At 42.2% G+C, this 18,236-nt stretch overlaps 2 protein-coding genes across 6 annotated transcripts in view; one reads left to right on the top strand and one right to left on the bottom strand.

The window, feature by feature from the left end:
* Positions 1-18,236, bottom strand: part of CCNYL1 (cyclin Y like 1) — a 31,321-nt gene that overhangs the window by 2,703 nt on the left and 10,382 nt on the right. The window contains exons 2-9 of the mRNA XM_081018694.1: positions 15,720-15,794; positions 14,848-14,882; positions 13,176-13,276; positions 11,259-11,294; positions 9,100-9,151; positions 8,298-8,417; positions 5,980-6,146; positions 1,340-1,502 (exon numbers count right to left, since the gene is read on the bottom strand). Of these exons, the coding sequence (XP_080874820.1) occupies positions 1,340-1,502; positions 5,980-6,146; positions 8,298-8,417; positions 9,100-9,151; positions 11,259-11,294; positions 13,176-13,276; positions 14,848-14,882; positions 15,720-15,794 (749 nt within the window). The remainder of the gene's footprint in view (positions 1-1,339; positions 1,503-5,979; positions 6,147-8,297; positions 8,418-9,099; positions 9,152-11,258; positions 11,295-13,175; positions 13,277-14,847; positions 14,883-15,719; positions 15,795-18,236) is intronic.
* LOC308484693 (uncharacterized protein) overlaps positions 1-18,236 on the top strand; it is a 31,045-nt gene that overhangs the window by 9,742 nt on the left and 3,067 nt on the right. For 2 of the 5 annotated variants that reach the window (XM_081019668.1, XM_081019667.1), the window contains exon 2: positions 2,297-2,393. In XM_081019668.1, the coding sequence (XP_080875794.1) occupies positions 2,297-2,393 (97 nt within the window). Of the gene's footprint in view, positions 1-1,491; positions 2,394-3,716; positions 3,779-9,306; positions 11,252-18,236 lie in introns of those variants that run through there. The other 3 variants (XR_013990085.1, XM_081019669.1, XR_013990086.1) reach the window with 3 other exon arrangements.

Here is an 18,236-nt window from a genome sequence, read left to right as displayed (position 1 = left end):
TTCTCTTTCCCTCCAACTGAAGATTATTCTGCACACTGTTTGCACAGAGAGCCCTCCAGGTAGGAGGAGTCAGATATGCCCCACATAACCAAGGTGTCCTGAGCCTTAGCATAACCACTGCACCACATTCAATTTGTATAATTGCAGTTGAGAAAAAACAATTGCACTACACACTTCAGTCCTTACAATTCATGCATGTCTTTCTAGGATGGAATTATATATTTTTTCTCACAATAAGTGAAACAGCTAGAGAGAGAGAGAGAGAGAGAGAGAGAGAGAGAGGTATAGCATCAGGAACAAGTGTAAGGGAACACAGAAATTATTCCAACAGGTTGACCCTTTCTTCTTCGAGGCTCAAAGCCAAGTCACCTTTTGGAAGCAGATAACCAAAATTCACTGAGACCGCAATCCTATATCCACTTACTGGGAAATAAGCCCAACAGAACAGACATGCATAGGACTGGACTGGGCGCCTGCACGTACGCACGCACGCATGCATGCGCACGCACACACACACACACACACACACGCTCATCATATGGACTGCGACATATGGAACCTGTAGGTGGGTGTGAGTTAACGTAATTCACGTGTCCTTTTCTTCCCTAAGTTAACAAAGTGAAGGGATCAAGAAGAGGCTCTGCCATGCTTTCTTCAGGTATCATTAGTGACACCTTAAAGACTGTATGTAAACGGGATGCGGGTGGCGCTGTGGGTTAAACCACTGAGCCTAGGGCTTGTCGATCAGAAGGTTGGCGGTTCGAATCCCCAGGACGGGGTGAGCTCTCGTTGCTCGGTCCCTGCTCCTGCCAACCTAGCAGTTTGAAAGCACGTCAAAGTGCAAGTAGATAAACAGGTACCGCTCCGGAGGGAAGGTAAACGGCGTTTCCATGCACTGCTCTGGTTCGCCAGAAGCGGCTTAGTCATGCTAGCCACATGACCCGGAAGCTGTATGCCGGATCCCTCGGCCAATAAACGAGATGGATGCCCCAACCCCAGAGTCGGCCACGACTGGACCTAATGGTCACGGGTCCCTTTACCTTTTTTTAAAAGACTGTATGTAGTAATATACGATTATGAACAGAATGTGTCAGTCAGCACACAGAGTCCTAATTGTCTTAATCAACTCTGTCTGGTTTCTTGACATTTCCATTCTTTCTTACTCTTCTCCTAAGAAAGGATTACCTTTAAAAAGAAGGATTCTTGCAACTAAGAGGTTAAACCCTCCAACGAAACAAAACCAAAAAAGCTTAGCAAGCCACACTAATGTGATTAAGAAGGGACAGAAGCTGTTGTTACGCAAACCAAGCACCCAGCACACCAAGTCTCGGACCATTACCTCTAGTTTCTGTGCTCGCTCTTTACTAAGGGGCTCCAGCAGAAAGTTCAGGTTGTTGTCATCTGCTAAGGAGCGAAGGTCAAAGTAGTATTTGGCGTAAACACTGGCAGGAACATTGATATTGAACTGCAGTAGCTCCAAGAAGTGTCTTTCCATTTCATTCCTAGGGTAAAAGGGGTTGACAGAAGCAGACAAAATAAGCATCTTAATATTATTCAGTGTTGCAAGCAACAACCCCCCCCCCCCCCCGGAAAATGAATGTTGATTGCATCTGAAACATTTTAATTTTTTTTAATGGGACAAAGTGAATGTGCTCATGTTAGATGCAATTTGAATTCTGGAACCTCCAGCTCGGGAGAAAAGGTTATGTTCTGTCATGCACTCACTTTGCTGACTTAGAAGCGCTGTCCTTTAGAGTTCCATTAGCACAGCTGTACACAATTCATACTCCATTCTCATTCTTACAAGACCCTGCGCTATAGTTATCAGATGAAAAGAATGATGTGTGCTGTTGATTAGCTCTGAAGAACTTGCAGACATTTTCACCAGGTTGATAACAGGAAGGGGGTTTGTTGAAGTAGAGGCGGACCAACAAAAGAAGTAGGCATATCACCACGGCAACAAATGGATCTCTGAAGAGCTGCTGCTGCTATTATCTGGGAGTAAAAAGCCTCTTGAGGCAACATGGATTCATCTCCAGCAATAAATAAATAAGCAAGCAAGCAGCATTAGGTAGGCGAAGGAGTTCTTCGCCCCGAGACTCCCGGGAGGATATATATCAGCACAAGACAGGAGGAGGAATTCTTTAAAGGCTGCCTTACATGCCATTTTACTGAAATCTATCCTATGGATTCAGGTGCGGGGCAGCACCTCTTCAGAATGGTTAGAAGAGTACTTGCAAAAAATCAGAACCGGTAATGGGTCTCAAAAGTAATACTTGCTTCATATCCCAAACAGAATCTTACTATGAGCTGATACATAGCAACATCTCCATCGGTCCAAACGTCAAAAGGCATGGTTCTACTTTCGGTCGAATACAGATTTACAATGTGCGGTACGTTGCATTTATTTGAATGTGCCTATTTTTTTTGCCAATTCAAAAGCAGTAGAATTGTGTGCGTTTTCCACTATTATGCATTTACATTTAAAATACAGTAGAGTGTTAAGACCCTATTAGCACACTAAACTCATTTGCTCATCTCCTAATGAAATATAGAATAATCCCCTAGCCCAAATGAGCATAGCCACAAGGATGGGAAGAAATGTCTTCAAACCCGAACACATGAAATGTCAACATTAACAAGGGCTGATTTTCATGTGACCGACAAAATGTTTTAAAAAGCTATGCCCAAAGTGTTTGCTGCTGTGTAAGAAACCAGAACAAAGCACTGGGCTTTCTAGTACTTCTGAGCATGCAGAGTAGAATGAAATATGCTGGTACTCCCCACAGAGGTCCAAGAGATGATGGGAAGCGCAAGGCAAAGGTGTAGAAAGGAGAGGAGAGGCGAAACTTCAGGCCCAGAGGCACATCCCAGTGACAACAGTTGCTGCCGTATGACACTGCCGCCAGCCCAGACAGCCCATATTTATCACCATATCTAAACCAGTTTCAAGCAAATCTGGTTAAAACAAAAACAAAAAACCCAACCCAACCCCATTAACTCAGAGCAAATCAAAAGCTGCCTATCGACCCCGGACAACAGAGCTTTCCCCATAAAAAATGGGAGCTGCATAACTCACAATTGCATGTCAAATTTTCAGTTTCTTGTTAACTCTGCCTCACTCACAAAGATTTGCAGGGTGGGGGGAGATGAGGAGAAGTATCGTTCTTTTTTATATTGGCATTTTAGTTGAAGAGACAGAAAACAAAGAGGAATGCATCATCTAGATGGCAAGTCTCAATGAGAATAGGAGCTTTGTGTGCTCTGCTTCGAGCAGGATGGACAGGAGGACCATTAAGCCCCCTGCCAGAATTAATTTCCTGCTCATATGGTCATAAAGCTTATAGAAATGTAAATCAGATAATGTTTGGATGATCAGCTGATCAGGGCTTCATTTGCCCCTTTTGTACAGAGCTCGCTAATACATTTTAATTGTGTAAAAATTACAATACTTTGCCGGATTAACAAGTCTATTAATAAGGGTTTAGAAGCTAGGAAAGGCAAAAAGGCCCCATGTGTTTGTGTTGCTTTATTTACTATCACATGTAGCCCAAGAATGAACAGCATGTCCCCTCTTTTATGCACACTGTAATCTACAGGATTAGCAGCTGCGTGGCTAGAGGTTTTTCCCACTCTTATTAAGACACTCCATTAAAGCAGCTATTTATATGGCAAAGGGTTTCAACAAACAACATTTTCCTTTTTCCTCATTTCAGATTTCTTGTTACAGAATCAGAAGTGCAGTGCAAGGAAAATTCTGATGCATTATTCTGTTGGCCAGCTTTATACATCTTTCCCCCCTCTCTAAACTAAGAGGCAGATCTTTTAAGAAACCCAATTAACTCCCTCATCTGCCTAGAACACTTCTCTTTTTCATTAAGCATCTTATCACAAATTAAAAGTCATGCTTCTCAATGCACACTCTAGAAAAAGGGCAACTTGCTGCAGCTGGACAACTCCTTCCTAGATGCTTGTCTCAAGATTCAGAGTTAACATTTACAAATACAAGGGGGGGAAATAGTTTTTTAAAAAGCAAAAATACATTTCGCTTTGGGGGTCACCTCTGAATATTTTGCGTTCTGTTTTTACAAGTTTGAGAATTAATTTCAGACACAACACAATAACGCTAAACCATAGCTAAGTGAATATGGTGCTGTAGTCACAAAGGATGCAGAAGTTTCTACTTCCATTTCAGATCAACCAAAGTTTGAACCGGGATTGTTTTAAGAAGCCATAGTTAAGGTTGACATAATTTGCCAAGGTTTGGACAACACAACAAGCTGTGCTTAATCTATAATGGAAGCAAAATTCAGCTGCTGCACTGGAGGAGCTGGGTGACAGTCTTGGGAATGAGGCTCTTTAAGACCCTAAGAGGAGTCTTCTGGATCAAGCCAATAGCCCATGTAGTCTAACATTCTGTTCTCACAGATGCCTGCAACTTTAATTCACGGCAACCTTTCTTCACAGGGGAGTCGCTCCATCCCCTTGATCATTTTGGAGGCCCTCATTTCAACCTTTTCCAACTACAGTGGTGCCTCGCAAGACGAAAAGAATCTGTTCCGCGAGTCTCTTCGTCTTGCGGTTTTTTCGTCTTGCGAAGCAAGCCCATTAGCAGTTTAGCGGATTAGCGCTATTAGCGGGCTTAGCGGATCAGCTGATAAGCGGCTTAGTGGCTTAACGGATCAGCTGTTAAGCGGCTTAGCGGATCAGCTGATAAGCGGCTTAGCGGATCAGCTGATAAGCGGCTTAGTGGTTTAACGGATCAGCTGTTAAGCGGCTTAGCTGATAAGCGGTTTAGCGGCTTGGAAAAAAACCCCACAGGAACTCGCAAGACATTTTCGTCTTGCGAAGCAAGCCCATAGGAAATTTGTTTTGCGAAGCACCTCCAAAACGGAAAACCCTTTTGTCTAGCGGGTTTTCCGTCTTGCGAGGCATTCGTCTTGCGGGGCACCACTGTACACAATATCCTTTTTGATATGAGGTGACAAGAACTGTACAAAGTATTCTAAATGCAGTCGCACCATAGATTTCTATAGTGGCATTATGATATCTGCAGCTTTATTTTCAATTCCTTTCCTAATGATCCCTAGCAGGGAATTTGCCTTTTTCATGGCTGCTGCAACATCTTCGTCGAGCTATCTATTGTGAAGGTCTCATTCCTGGTCCATCATGGCCAGTTCTGTTTAACAAGCAAGGGTCCAAGAAGCTATTGGAGGCAAGGCGGCTTCCTTCAAGCCTTATCCAAATGAAGGAAACAAAAAGGAACACGAACCCCCCCTCCCCCAAATGCAAGCAGATAGTAAGGAATTTTCAAAAAATTATTTGAGGAACACATGGCTGAAAACATTAAGACCAACAAGAAGAAATTCTTTAAATGTATCAGTAGCAGGAAACAGTCTAGAGAGATGGTTGGACCCTTGGATGCCAAAGGAGGTCCAGACTATCAGCATCCAACCTAGCAACTTAAATTTAGCTTCCAGGATGTCATTTGCCCATGTCTTTGGTGCCAACATGCACCATGAACACCGAATCCTCCCCAGCACTATGTACCAGTGGCTCATTCGGATAAACAAGACCAATGAAATTCCACACTGTTCAGCCTAAGTTAGTGAATAGCAAGCAGAAGTCCTCACATTTTTTCCAAGACCAGAGCTCTATTAAAGTGAAAACCAAACAAGTTTGGATTTGTGTCTCCCCCCCCCCCCCCCAAAAAAAAAAAAAGTATTAAAGAACAAGCACCATATTACTAGGCCCGGGTCAAACTGCTCATTGCAACTTACAGGGTCTGATAAAAATTGTGCTCACGAACTACTGTTACACAAAGAAAACCACAAGAAGTCACATGCACACCATTCAAAACCTGATTTGAATTAGTTGAAGGCATATTACATACTAAATATATCATGGAGTAAAGGTGTATTTTCAAACTATCTGGACTAAGACACAGATGAGCAAATTTAACTAAAGCTTGCAACTTACATGTCTTCAACTGTAATATCCTTCAGTATTTGGCAGTAATCCACATTCCACACGGCCTGATCATCCCACACCTTAGAAGCTAGCAGAATAGCACCTAGAACTATTCTCTTCCAGTTACTTGGGCAAATGTCAATCTCTGCATAGGTTAAGAGTCTTTCCAAGTAAACCTGCAGATGAAGAAAACTGTTCTTAAGATTGTAATGACCCAAGAGTCCTCTTTGGGTGTTCTTTGCTTCCATATTGAGCAACATGGAAATGAGAAGCGGGGCTGCTTAGATTAGCCCTTTGCCCTCAACATTGTGCATGTCTCCTCTGATGTCCATGCACACAGCATTAACATCTGTAGCAAAGAGGTTTCACAACTATGCTTGAATCCCCAGAATTTGTAACAGTTCAGGGTTATATGTGTGAGGTTCCCCTTGCTACTGATGTTTGCACTGAGCAGAAAGCCGTCAAAGCAGAAACACACAAAACCCAGGGCAGGGCTACTTGGCGTGATCCTGATCCTTGCTTCCATGTTGTTCAACACAGGAGCAAAGGACACCAGAATAGGGCTAATAAGGCATGCACAGTAAATGTTTCAATCAAGTAAAATCTATGATGTAGTCAAACACCTGAAGGACTAGTTTTAGTCTGATTTCCTGCAACTTCTCCCATCTACATCACCAGAAATGTTTTTGTTTTCAAGCAGACCAAACATATTGCACTCACTATGAAGGGTGGTATTGTAAAGTGAAGATGAATAAAAAAAAGTATTGCACATTTTAAGAATTCGCATTTTTCTTAACCAAGACTAATCAAAACTACCGTATTTTTCGCCCTACAGGACGCACTTTTTCCCCTCCAAAAATGAAGGGGAAATGTGTGTGCGTCCTATGGGGCGAATGCAGGCTTCGCGCACCTCTCCGCAAGCAGCGGGAGCCCAGCGCTGGGCTCCCGCTGCTTGCGGAGAGTTGCCTGCATGCTGAAGCCTGCGCGCGCTGAGCTCAGCGCGTCCAGGCTTCGCGGATCTCTCAGCAAGCAGCGGGAGCCAGCGCTGGGCTCCCACGGCTTGCAGAGAGCTGCCTGTTTGTGGGCTGGGGTCGGGGGAAGCTTCCCCCGCCCCAGCCCCGCGCCGGGGGAAAAAAAAAATAATTCCCCCCCTTTATTTCCCCCCCAAAAAACTAGGTGCGCCTTATGGGACGGTGCGTCCTATAGAGCGAAAAATACGGTACTCAACATCACTGCTAACTTCATTACCGATATGCTCCCTATTCACGAGTGTTTGAGAGTTTACACTCACTGTACATTCATGATACACATCTACATATACGTTTTATTCACCAATTTAAAATGAACTCCATTAGCTAAAACACATTAGAATCAAGCAACCACACAGCACTGCCATATTTTCAGCTTCAAGATCATGTACAGAAGGTGGGAAAGGTAACTCCCAACTGACTGAAAACTTTTGCTCCTTTCCATGGTGAAACAGTGCCAACTAGTGGCAGATGAACTTTTTAATGTTTAAGTGACCAAATTTTTTAACGGTTGCTTTCTTACACGACAGAATGCTTTCAGAAGAATTCCTAGAGTCTTACACACGCATAGTGCTGTCAGGAATTGTTTCAATACAGAAAAGCACTGGAAGCAAAATATTCCATTTCTGGCAGTTCTAGTTTACTGAAAGATTCCTGAAGGCCGTGTGGAATTTTTCACCTGCAGGCCTTCACAGGAACCATTCCAAAAACACAGCAGAGGAGGCAAATCTTACACTGAAACAGGGCCTCAGTTCTGAGTCATGACAGACTTACTGGCTACAAGACAGCTACTTACCTGCACAAGTATTCCAAATTCAGAAGATGTAGCCCAATGCGTTTACCCTCTATTTCTGCAGCACAAGAGAACTGAAGGGATGGGGGAATCAAGTAGCCTCACATGTGAGTGGACTCCAGTTCCCATTGGCATGCCGAATGGACAGTCAAAGTCCAACAACACCTGGAAGGCAACAGGCCCCCCCACCTCTGCAATGGATTTGTCTAACAGTTATCAAACAGGCAGCCTAGGTGCAAGCTTATTGACACTGCTGCAATCAGCCTAGTGCATTTCTTGTATCAAGTTCTGACTGCTGCAAGGTAAAAATGACAAGGAGTCATTACGTGAGACATACTTAATTCCATCTCTGATTCCTGCATTGCAGGGAGTTGGGTTCGAATGCCCTTTGGGTCCCTTCCTACTCTACAGTCCTATGACTCTTATGAATCTAACTCACAAAACCTGATTTTAAACAAAATTTAAATGCAAGATGGTGGTAACTGGGCTTACCACCCAAGGCTTACCAGTGTCACTATTGCACATTCGGCCGTCAGCTGCGCTGCACTAAACAGGGTACGTACAAAGCGATAGATGTGCTTGTGATCAGGGTCATGTTTAAAGTAGTCATCTGGAACCTCTTCACGCTGAAACAGGACACAGTTCAGAAGTAATTTAAAAGTTAAGCTGAACACAGCGGGACTTATTTCTGAGCAAACATGCACAGGATCATGCTGTTAGTACTGTGAAAATATCCTGCATGAATAGGTCAGTGGGTTATATACAAAGGCTGGAATCCAAATGGCTGAGTGCTCACAGGAGTTCCTTAAAGGCCTCTCCCTACTGGAGCCCCCTAGCTTCTCTCAAAAATAGGGGACACAATCTAGAACTATATTCTATGGGGACTCAAGAAGCTACCACCAGACGGGAGAAACTGACTCATGAGAATGGGTAAATATTTTTCATAAATACCCGTCTTTGGATTCCAGCTCAAAGCTATAGAAGTCCAACACTGCTCCAAAACAAGAACTGTATCAGCTGTCTTGCAACACAGCCAGAATGTAGAACGGGACCAATTGGCCAGGGATTACACTCTGCAGCATCACTTTTTAAAGTATAAGAAGCCAAATAGCAATCTAGTTTTGTATAGGCTGAAATGTTTCTTTGCACAGAAGCTAAGAGACAAGAAATCTCTCTTATTTTCCTGAACATCTGGCTTTCCTTATAAGCAAGCTGAAATAGACACCAGTTTCCTAGGTATCAGGGTTTGTTCCTGTTCATATGGGATGCACTCAAGCAATCAAGTCAAACTAAGGTAATCAAATTTACCGTGAGTGGATGTGATTTCTCATCAAAAATATCCAGTGATCTATCAGAATCCCTGCAACACAGGAGAATGTATGTTACTGCTGTTAGTAAAGCTTTTTGAAAGATAAGCATTTGCATTCCTTTAAGAAGCATTTTAATACATCATAGGATGCGGAGGACTACCCATGTAATTGGTAATATGGCAATGCCCTGTTCTTTATCTCATAGAATCATAGAGTTGGAATAGACCACAAGGGCCATCAAGTCCAACCCCCTGCCAAGCAGGAAACACCATCAGAGCACTCCTGACATATGGTTGTCAAGCCTCTGCTTAAAGACCTCCAAAGAAGGAGACTCCACCACACTCCTTGGCAGCAAATTCCACTGTCGAACAGCTCTTACTGTCAGGAAGTTCTTCCTAATGTTTAGGTGGAATCTTCTTTCTTCTAGTTTGGATCCATTGCTCTGTGTCCGCTTCTCTGGAGCAGCAGAAAACAACCTTTCTCCCTCCTCTATATGACATCCTTTTATATATTTGAACATGGCTATCATATCACCCCTTAACCTCCTCTTCTCCAGGCTAAACATGCCCAGCTCCCTTAGCCGTTCCTCATAAGGCATCATTTCCAGGCCTTTGACCATTTTGGTTGCCCTCCTCTGGACACGTTCCAGTTTGTCATTGTCCTTCTTGAACTGTGGTGCCCAGAACTGGACACAGTACTCCAGGTGAGGTCTGAGCAGAGCAGAATACAGTGGCATTCTGCTCCTTTGCCCGCTCTCTCCCCTCCATGTTGTGCACTAAATGCTAACTCAAAAATGCTATAAAACTATATACAGTTGTACCTTGGTTCTCGAACAGAATGCGTTCTGGGAGTCCATTCGACTTCCGGAACTGTTCGAAAATCAAGACACGGCTTTCGTTTGTCCGGGAGCCAATACGTATGAGTTCCAAGGCATTTGGCAACCACGGTATGACTGTAATAAACTTTTAACAGAAGCATTACAGTATGCTTTGCAGTTGTTGGAAATCTAAGAAACTGTCCTGGGAACCAAGTTTCACGGAACAAAACTGGCAATGTCATCAAACAAAACAAGCAAAACATCTACACCCAACAAACAAACAAACACACACCCCTAAATCAATAACTTTTGTAGACTTGTTTTCAATGCCAAGATACTCAGCATGAGCCAAATTTGAAGTTTTTAGCAAGCACTTGCATTAAGGTGAGACAAGATGTCTGGGCAAATGAGTAATAGTAAGCATATGGTCAGAAGGGTGTGTGTTTGTGTGTGGATCCAGTGGCTGGATCTTGAGTAGTGTGAGTAGAACACAGCTTTCCTATCTCTTCCTCGCTATAGCCTCCTGTGCCCCCAGAAAAATCGGAGGACTCTCCTGAATGGGGTGGGATGTGGTACCAAGGGTTGGAGTGCAAAGGAGGACTAAGTGGAAATTGGGCAATGGACACCTTGCATAAGCAGACTTCCATTTGACAACTCTAGTTACAACCTGAGGTGCTAAAGAAACCATATGGAGCAAAGACACATTCCTCCTGCAAACACATTTTGAGCCCATAGCCGTAAGTTACAATATGCATATATTGCAAGGGATGCAAAACCTCAAAGAAGCCCATACAAAGCTTGTGTTATGACTGTTACTGTGGCTCCTGTCTTCAAAGAGACTCCCTTCATCCCCAGAGAGCTATATTTAACATTAATCTCCTGCAGTGAAGTAGCTCACCATCAGCCACAGAAAGTGGGGAGACAAGGAGCACGCATTTGCAACCCAGCCCTATCTATGAAGTCATTATGCACAGAAGGTGGCATAAAAATTAAGTTACTGAATGCAAAACTCGCATCTGTTGCACTTTGATTTTTGTTTCCAAGACCTTAATTTGGTAAGTTTGTGCGTGCATCTGTTTCTCTCTCTCAATTCCCCAGGGCTCTTTACAGCCACCAGCAATTTCTTAGGTATGAAAAATGTAGCTAATACCTGCCCGTTTTAAAGTCTTGCTATTTCATATTCACGCAACAAATTTTTGATTCTTAACAGCATTGCCTCTCCAACATGAGAGCCCCAATTAATAAAACACACAAGCTACAGCTACTTCAGTAACCAATGGCTAGCTGTAGTCATCATCAATGCAATGACTTGCAAAACAAGAGTTTTAAATGGTGCTCACCTGTTCTTTATGTGATAGTATATTGCTAATGTAACACTGTGAGGAGAGAGAAAAGTCATTTCACTGTTAGTGGTTCTACGAGTTTAATTTTGATACAAGATTGCTGTTAGAGATAAAAACAGATTTTATGACAAAAACCACATTAGAAACTTTTGCTTCTTCCTTTTTCCCTTTTTCAACTGAACTCATTTAAAGATATACGTGTTGAAATTCAACATGCTCTAATACAAGGTTGCCTGAACTAAGACTAAAAAAATCTTTATAATGCCAGGAACTGGATTGTATAATGGAGCATCTGGATTAAACCTGTAATCTATTTAGCAAGAAAATGACCAACAGAATTAGCTTGTGTGGATGACTTGGCCAAGAGACCCCAAGCGGTACACAAATATCACTAGGGGGGGACTACTGAATAACACTGAATATTAGGAGGGATACAGGGTATCAACACACTGATGATGTAGGCTAAAATCTTCTGGCCATTTATCTTTTTTTGCTGTAAGACAAGATAGGTGGGTTAGTGACTGTGCCTCCTCCTTTTCCATGCAACTGGACGCTGCTCTCTCTAGGCAGACCTGTGGGCACATCTTGATGCTGCCAGTGCAGAGATTGAGATGTTGTCCTCGCTGCATTCAGCTGGTGGGAGGTAGCGGAAGGTTCATTAGACAAAAGAGGCTGATGCTCCGACAGCTACAGAACACCATTGCCCATGGCTCCTTAGGCATACCACACCACACAGCCCAGCTGAGGAATCAGAGGGGGAAGCTCCGACCTCCTACATCCACTGTGCAAGATCAACGCTTCGCTCGCTCCAGTCTGAAAGCCCTGAGAATATTTATGCTCATGGTGCACAGATTCTATTACCGAGGTGGAGGAAACTGTGTCGGGGTGGTGGTGGCTCCACTTTTAAGAGGCCACACCTATAAATGGGCTAAATCCATTTGCATGGAATCATCCCTTAAGCAGCTTGCCCTGTATTTTAAGCAGCTCACATTACAATGCTGTTGAGTTTCAACAGTATACAGTCCTCTTTAATAAACCTCTTTTCCATTTATAGCGTGCCCCCCATTCTACTTTTAAGCTATAGTATAATTTCATTATACGACAGGGATAAAAATAAGTCAATGAGCCAAACAACAGTATAGGAAATTAATTGTAAGGGGAAATAAATTTTCAAGGGGGAAAATGAAGGGTACTTCCAACACTCTTCCCTCATTGCTGCTATTCTGGCAACCCTGAGTCAATCTGAAATGATGCATGATGTTGTACTTAAAATCTCCACTACTTCTCAGCTTCAGCTGCGAATCCAACTTCCTCCTGCAGCTCTCTATGGCCTAAACACACTGTGTGACTTACATGAGTCAATCTATGGCAAATCTGGGCTTTGTGTTCCTAATTCCTAATTACTGTATTGTCTCAAGCACTCCAATATTTTATCAGCTAAACATTTTAAAGTTACAAGCTAATTTTATACCCAATTCTCTGAGAGGGCAAAAATAGAAACTGGAGTATGAGAGCTCTGGAGTCTACGTAAGAGAAACAAGAAAGATGAAGATACAAAAAAAGTTTAACTATTAGGAAACTTTTCCCTGAATCAAAGAATTCTGGAATCAAGTACTGTGGTTAAGGAATAATTTCATGCCACTAGATGGCAGGCCAACCCAAGAGACTACAATTTACTCTGTGTTTTATACAGAATGTTACCGGAGCAAAGGTTTCATAAAACTGCTGCATTTTACTTTGTGTACTTTGGGGGCAAAGAAAACTTTCCTGCTCAACTTATAAAAATCAGAATCAATCACTTTCACTAGATCTCGTTCGACAGAATACTGACTCCTCTGATCTCTCCAGAGGAGGTGAACATGGTTCATCATGGTTCAACATGGTTCTTCTCCCTAAAGACTCAGTGGTACTTACCATTTTATTGTGCTCCTAAGATTAGGCTGGCTTACTGTGCTGTCATCAATAAATATTGTTGAACATGAACTATACTTTTTTGTAAGCTGCCCTGGAGAAACCTGTAAGAAGGAGGGGAAAGCAGCAGTGTTCTTAAAAATGGTTTCCAATACAACTATTTATGGGTTTACAGTAAGCACCCACATCCAAACCTGCATATTTAAGAATTATGCATTAAAATGCTATTAAAGAAAGCAAAGATACATTAGAGAAAAATACTTAAATGGAACAGAAGAGAATCTCTCTTTCTCTCTCTCACACACACACACCAGCCGCCCATCGCAAGTCCTTCTCCAGGTCTGGACTCCCTTGTGGCTATTATTGTAAATAGCAGGGGAGAATACACAAGAAATGACATGTTTAAAGTTGAGGAGAAGAACATGTGCCAGCAGTGTGTCATAGAGAAGCTAAACGACTCTGCTGAAGCTCAAGGAAGGTATTCTGGGTTACTTAGGCTACAGATGTTCCCCCATTTAAAGCCAATGATTAATTGTGTTTAGTTTTTGGGAAAAGAGCCTAGGGCTGCCATACAACCAGATTTTCCTGGATACATCCAGGCATTTTAGGGAATTTTTTTTTGCGGAATCAGGGAAAAAACAGCAACTAAAGCTCAACAACTCTGTCCGGATTTTCACTTTTGGGAATATGGCAACCCTAGGAGAGTGAGCATGAGCACATTACATTACACAACCATGTGCCATCAATATTATACTTCGACAGTTATAAGCTATGAACATCAAAAAGCTACTCATCCCACCAAACAATTCTAGGAAAGTGTGTGAAAGTTGATAGCAGATATCTTAAGGCAGGGGTGAACTCTGTTTTGCAGAATATTTTGTTGTTACTGTACTAGAATCCCTGTGGGTTGTTTAAACAAACAAAGCACATCCTCAGGATCTTAACATTTAAAATATAACTAATCTGTCTTAAGTAATTCAGAAAAAATCCACTGTTCCTGAAGGTGCAATGTTCAGACTGAGGCCCACCCAGTCCTGTACTCTGCAGGAATTCCAGCAACTGGCTGTTAAACAGGCTGTTCAACGGAAATTAAACATGAACTACCTTCTGCTTAAGAGTTTACTCCCATTCTATTTTGGCTGCAAAGTGTTTCTGAAACAGAAGGGAAACGGAAGCACAGAGCAGGCAAAAAAATATGGAAGTGACATGCTGAATGGATTAATCACCACTAATCCCATTAGTCACAGGTGACCCTCTTCTGTAGCTCCCACTGAAGCACACATTAATGCTTCTTCTTCATTATAGCATTAGCCATGTGGGAGACAAATTTCATGCTCACTTATTAAATATGCTTTTGCACTTGAAACAATTATATCACGTGAGTGCTTAGACTGAGACATTGTGCAGTCGACAACACCAGCTAGGATTGTGTTCTACTGTGCTATGGAAAAAGGAAACTTAAGAATCATAGAATTGCAGAGTTGGAAATGCCCCCAAGGGTCATCTAGTCCAACCCCCTGCAATGCAGGAACTTAAATATGCAGTGAATGGTTTAAACGTTTGAAGTAAGCTGTTGGAATAGTAAGGAGTCAAACTCTTAAGCTCACTGCTGCCATTTCCTGCATGTAACTAGCTGGGCTTTTGCTTACACCTTTCTTTTACTAGATGTACTTACATGGTTGATGTGGTTGCTTTTCCTCTTCTCTCTCACTGAAAAGGGAGTGAATAGTTTTATTAATGAATGCTTCAACTTCTAAATACATTCTGTATTTTAGAATGCAATCTGTTTAATTGCTAGGAGTATACATTCAAACCCAACAAATACCACCCAAGGTTTATCCGACAATAATTCAGTTTTCAGCTGAGCACAGTTTATCACTTCCAGGGTGTGTCAACTTAACTTTATGCTGCTTTTTTGGGAAACCTAACATTTACTCCCAATACAAGAAAGGTTTACACAGAGTTAGTGCCACTCAAAGCAACAGAACCTTCTGCTCTGCAAAGGCTAGGGAGTTATTGCAGCAGTTCATCCTATGAGGGAAAATGCATTCAAGACTCTTGGTATTTCATCACTAGAGAGCACTGCTTTAAGCATTTACTTGCTAAGTTTGAGCTAATCCAACTGCACTGAAATTTTATACCATGAAGAACATGTGATTACAAAAATAAATGCTGTTACGAGTTGTGTTATCTAAAGCTACTGAGCTTCAAGCTATAAGGCACACACTCTGCCAGGATAAACCTAAGTAGTTTTTTTTTCAAGCACTGGTCATAGGACAACCATCCTAAACCATTCCTAAATAAGAAATGCAATCATTCCTATTCATTCTAATGAGTAGCAAGTGTTTCAAAAGAATGGATGAATTAAAAGCTTATTTTTAAATGCCTTGGAAAATGGCTATGAAGAGCAGCTAAAAATGTTGATGTATAGTCAGTATTTTGACGGAAGTGGAAGGAGACAGAGACAGAGGCATTTCTCAATCAAAATCCATCCACTCGATCATGTCCCTCCCCTCCTTCGTTTTAAGAGAGCAAAAGATAGCTTACCATCTGTTTGGGATTTGCTCAAGAAAATTGTGCTTGCTCTAGGATGGTCAGATGGATTTGACTCCAATGCTAAATCTGAAACAAAGAAACAGAAGGGATGCTATTCCTAGGTTTGAAATTATTTTGGGAAACACATCTACATTCCAAGAAAAGTAAACTTACTCCTAGACATCCTACCTATCCCATACTTCCCAACAGTTACATAATTAGTATCTATATAGTACATTTTCATACATTCAAACACTAGAAGAACCGTATCTTTGAATAATAAGAATAATAAGATTCATACAGTAGTTCATAATAATCAACAAAGTGCTACCACACTAATGTTGAGCACACTGAACTGGTATTTACCCCATTCAGTTGGATTTAAAGTCCGAGTCATCAGCCTGCTCTGAATAGATCAGGGGTGGGGAACTCTGGCCAATCTGTGTCTGCCATTTTTCTAAACCACCTGCCCATCAGCTGATGTCACTGGTGACATCAACTAACGGACAGGATGTTCTTGGAAAGTCTGCTCCATGCCGACTGTTTCAACCTTTGAAGAAGATCAACATATTTTGGGGAGGGGGTATTAAAAAAAACCCAGCATGTAATTTTCATTGCTAGAACCAATGTCTGCTTTAGATACAGGCTCTGACAGAAAGCGTTCTGTCACACAACGATGAAGAAGCAGGCACTTGCTTTGCAGCACTCTTTGAAAGTGCTCCCCCCACTTTAAAGAGCACCAGAGCAATCTTTAAAGTGGGGGGCAAGAGACTGCTGGAAAGCATGTGTTGCACATTCTTTGCAGCAGTCTCCCCTGCGCCTTTGAAGACTGCTGTAGCAATCTTTAAAAGAGATGGGAAGAGACTACTGCAAAGAGCATTGTGAAATCACTTGCACAAGTGCAAGGGATTTCGACATGTGGATGGGGCAACCCACCTGTCAATCATGCGATACCATAGTGACACCATGTGCTAGACCATCAGATCTTCTGCATGAGCAGCCCTCATTACATATATAACACTGCCCATATATAATATTGCCCAGTGTTAGAAATTAGCCAGGTGCATTTTGTGACTGGTACGGGTCCAATAGCCACCACGTGGAGATCTCCGGATCCCAGTTTTGTGACTGGTTAAAGCAAAATGTCACTTCTGAAATATCTTCCTTGAAGATTGAATTTGTTAATAATAAATCCTATTGCCCCCCCCCAAAAAAGAGCACCTAGACATTCTGTTGTGGCGAGTGCAACCTAGGTTTAAAGTGCCATTTGGCGATTAGATGATTTATCTGAATTTCTAATATTACCATGCTAGATTGGCTGTTTCAAGTACACAGTGTGGACAAGCTAGACTAATGCTAGATGGCTTCCTAAAAGCACCCAGCTGTTCATCAGTAGTTTAGTTTTCCTCTCTGAGTAAACAAAGAAAGTAGCTTTAATTATGCCAAACCTTTAAAAATCTACAGGCAGTCCCCAAGAATTTCAAGAAGTTGGTTAAGAACACTTTCCAAGTATGAATGGGAAACATACATTAAAACACATTATTTTACACTTAGATCATTGACGTTGGATTTACTTCTAAGAGACATGAGTCACCAGAAAGCATGTAAATACTGAAACTGTTAAGAAATTCATATAAAGGATACTGGGGTGGGGGGAACCCACCACAAGGCATTTCGGATACTATGAGGTCATCTCAGGTCAGGATTACTTTTTAAGTCTTAACTTTAGAAAATAATGAATACACTATTGTAGCTTTTTAATATATATAAGTACCTTCCCTACCCTACCTAGCTGCCTTTCCCCCGGCCCAGTTCTCTAGAGGCAAAAACATACCACAAATGTGTAGCAGCTGTTTTATGGGTTATAGTGTGTGCCAGAGTGACTCTCGCACTTGGGTCTTGATTTCTGGCACGCTTGCAAAGATAGTTGGCCACAAAATGACCTATGCTATATAGACACAGGATTCACTTATACTTCAGCAGTAATTTTACGGACGGACTTAAATACAAAGGAACCACATGTGCTGCAGATTAACAGAATACACTGCAGTTTACCAGAGGGGAATCTTCAGCAGCATGGCCCAAGTCTCTGCCAAGGAGGAACAGCTGCTCCAAGGGATTTAAATTGTAGACATACTGGTATGCCTTTGGACGGCTGACAGTGAAAGTTTATGCTGCAATGAGACAATTTCCTCTCTAAGGCACTGCAGGTTCTCTCTTAGACATACTAACATGGCTATAATCATAAATCATAGAGTTGGAAGGGACCCTGTGGGTCATCTAGGCCCACCCCTTGCAACGCAGGAATCACCCCTGCAATACAGGATATCCTTGCATAATTCTGAGCTGAGGTTGGATAGCAAATGCATGAATGACATTGTTACATTTCTGTCCTAGCATTGTGGAGTTGGAACATTCCCCATACACCCTGTCATGTTTCCACACACGCAGCATGTTTGTTTGCCTATTTGCATATAGTGTTGGAACACAAGCTGTGTGTCTGCCTTGGCCGCTAATCATTGACCTGCT

Source organism: Podarcis pityusensis (genome assembly GCF_964106645.2).
Source record: "Podarcis pityusensis genome assembly, chromosome: 1".
Classification (NCBI taxonomy): domain Eukaryota; kingdom Metazoa; phylum Chordata; class Lepidosauria; order Squamata; family Lacertidae; genus Podarcis; species Podarcis pityusensis.
The sequence above is the reverse complement of the archived record's forward strand: the minus strand, read 5'-3'. Positions and strand labels throughout refer to the sequence as shown.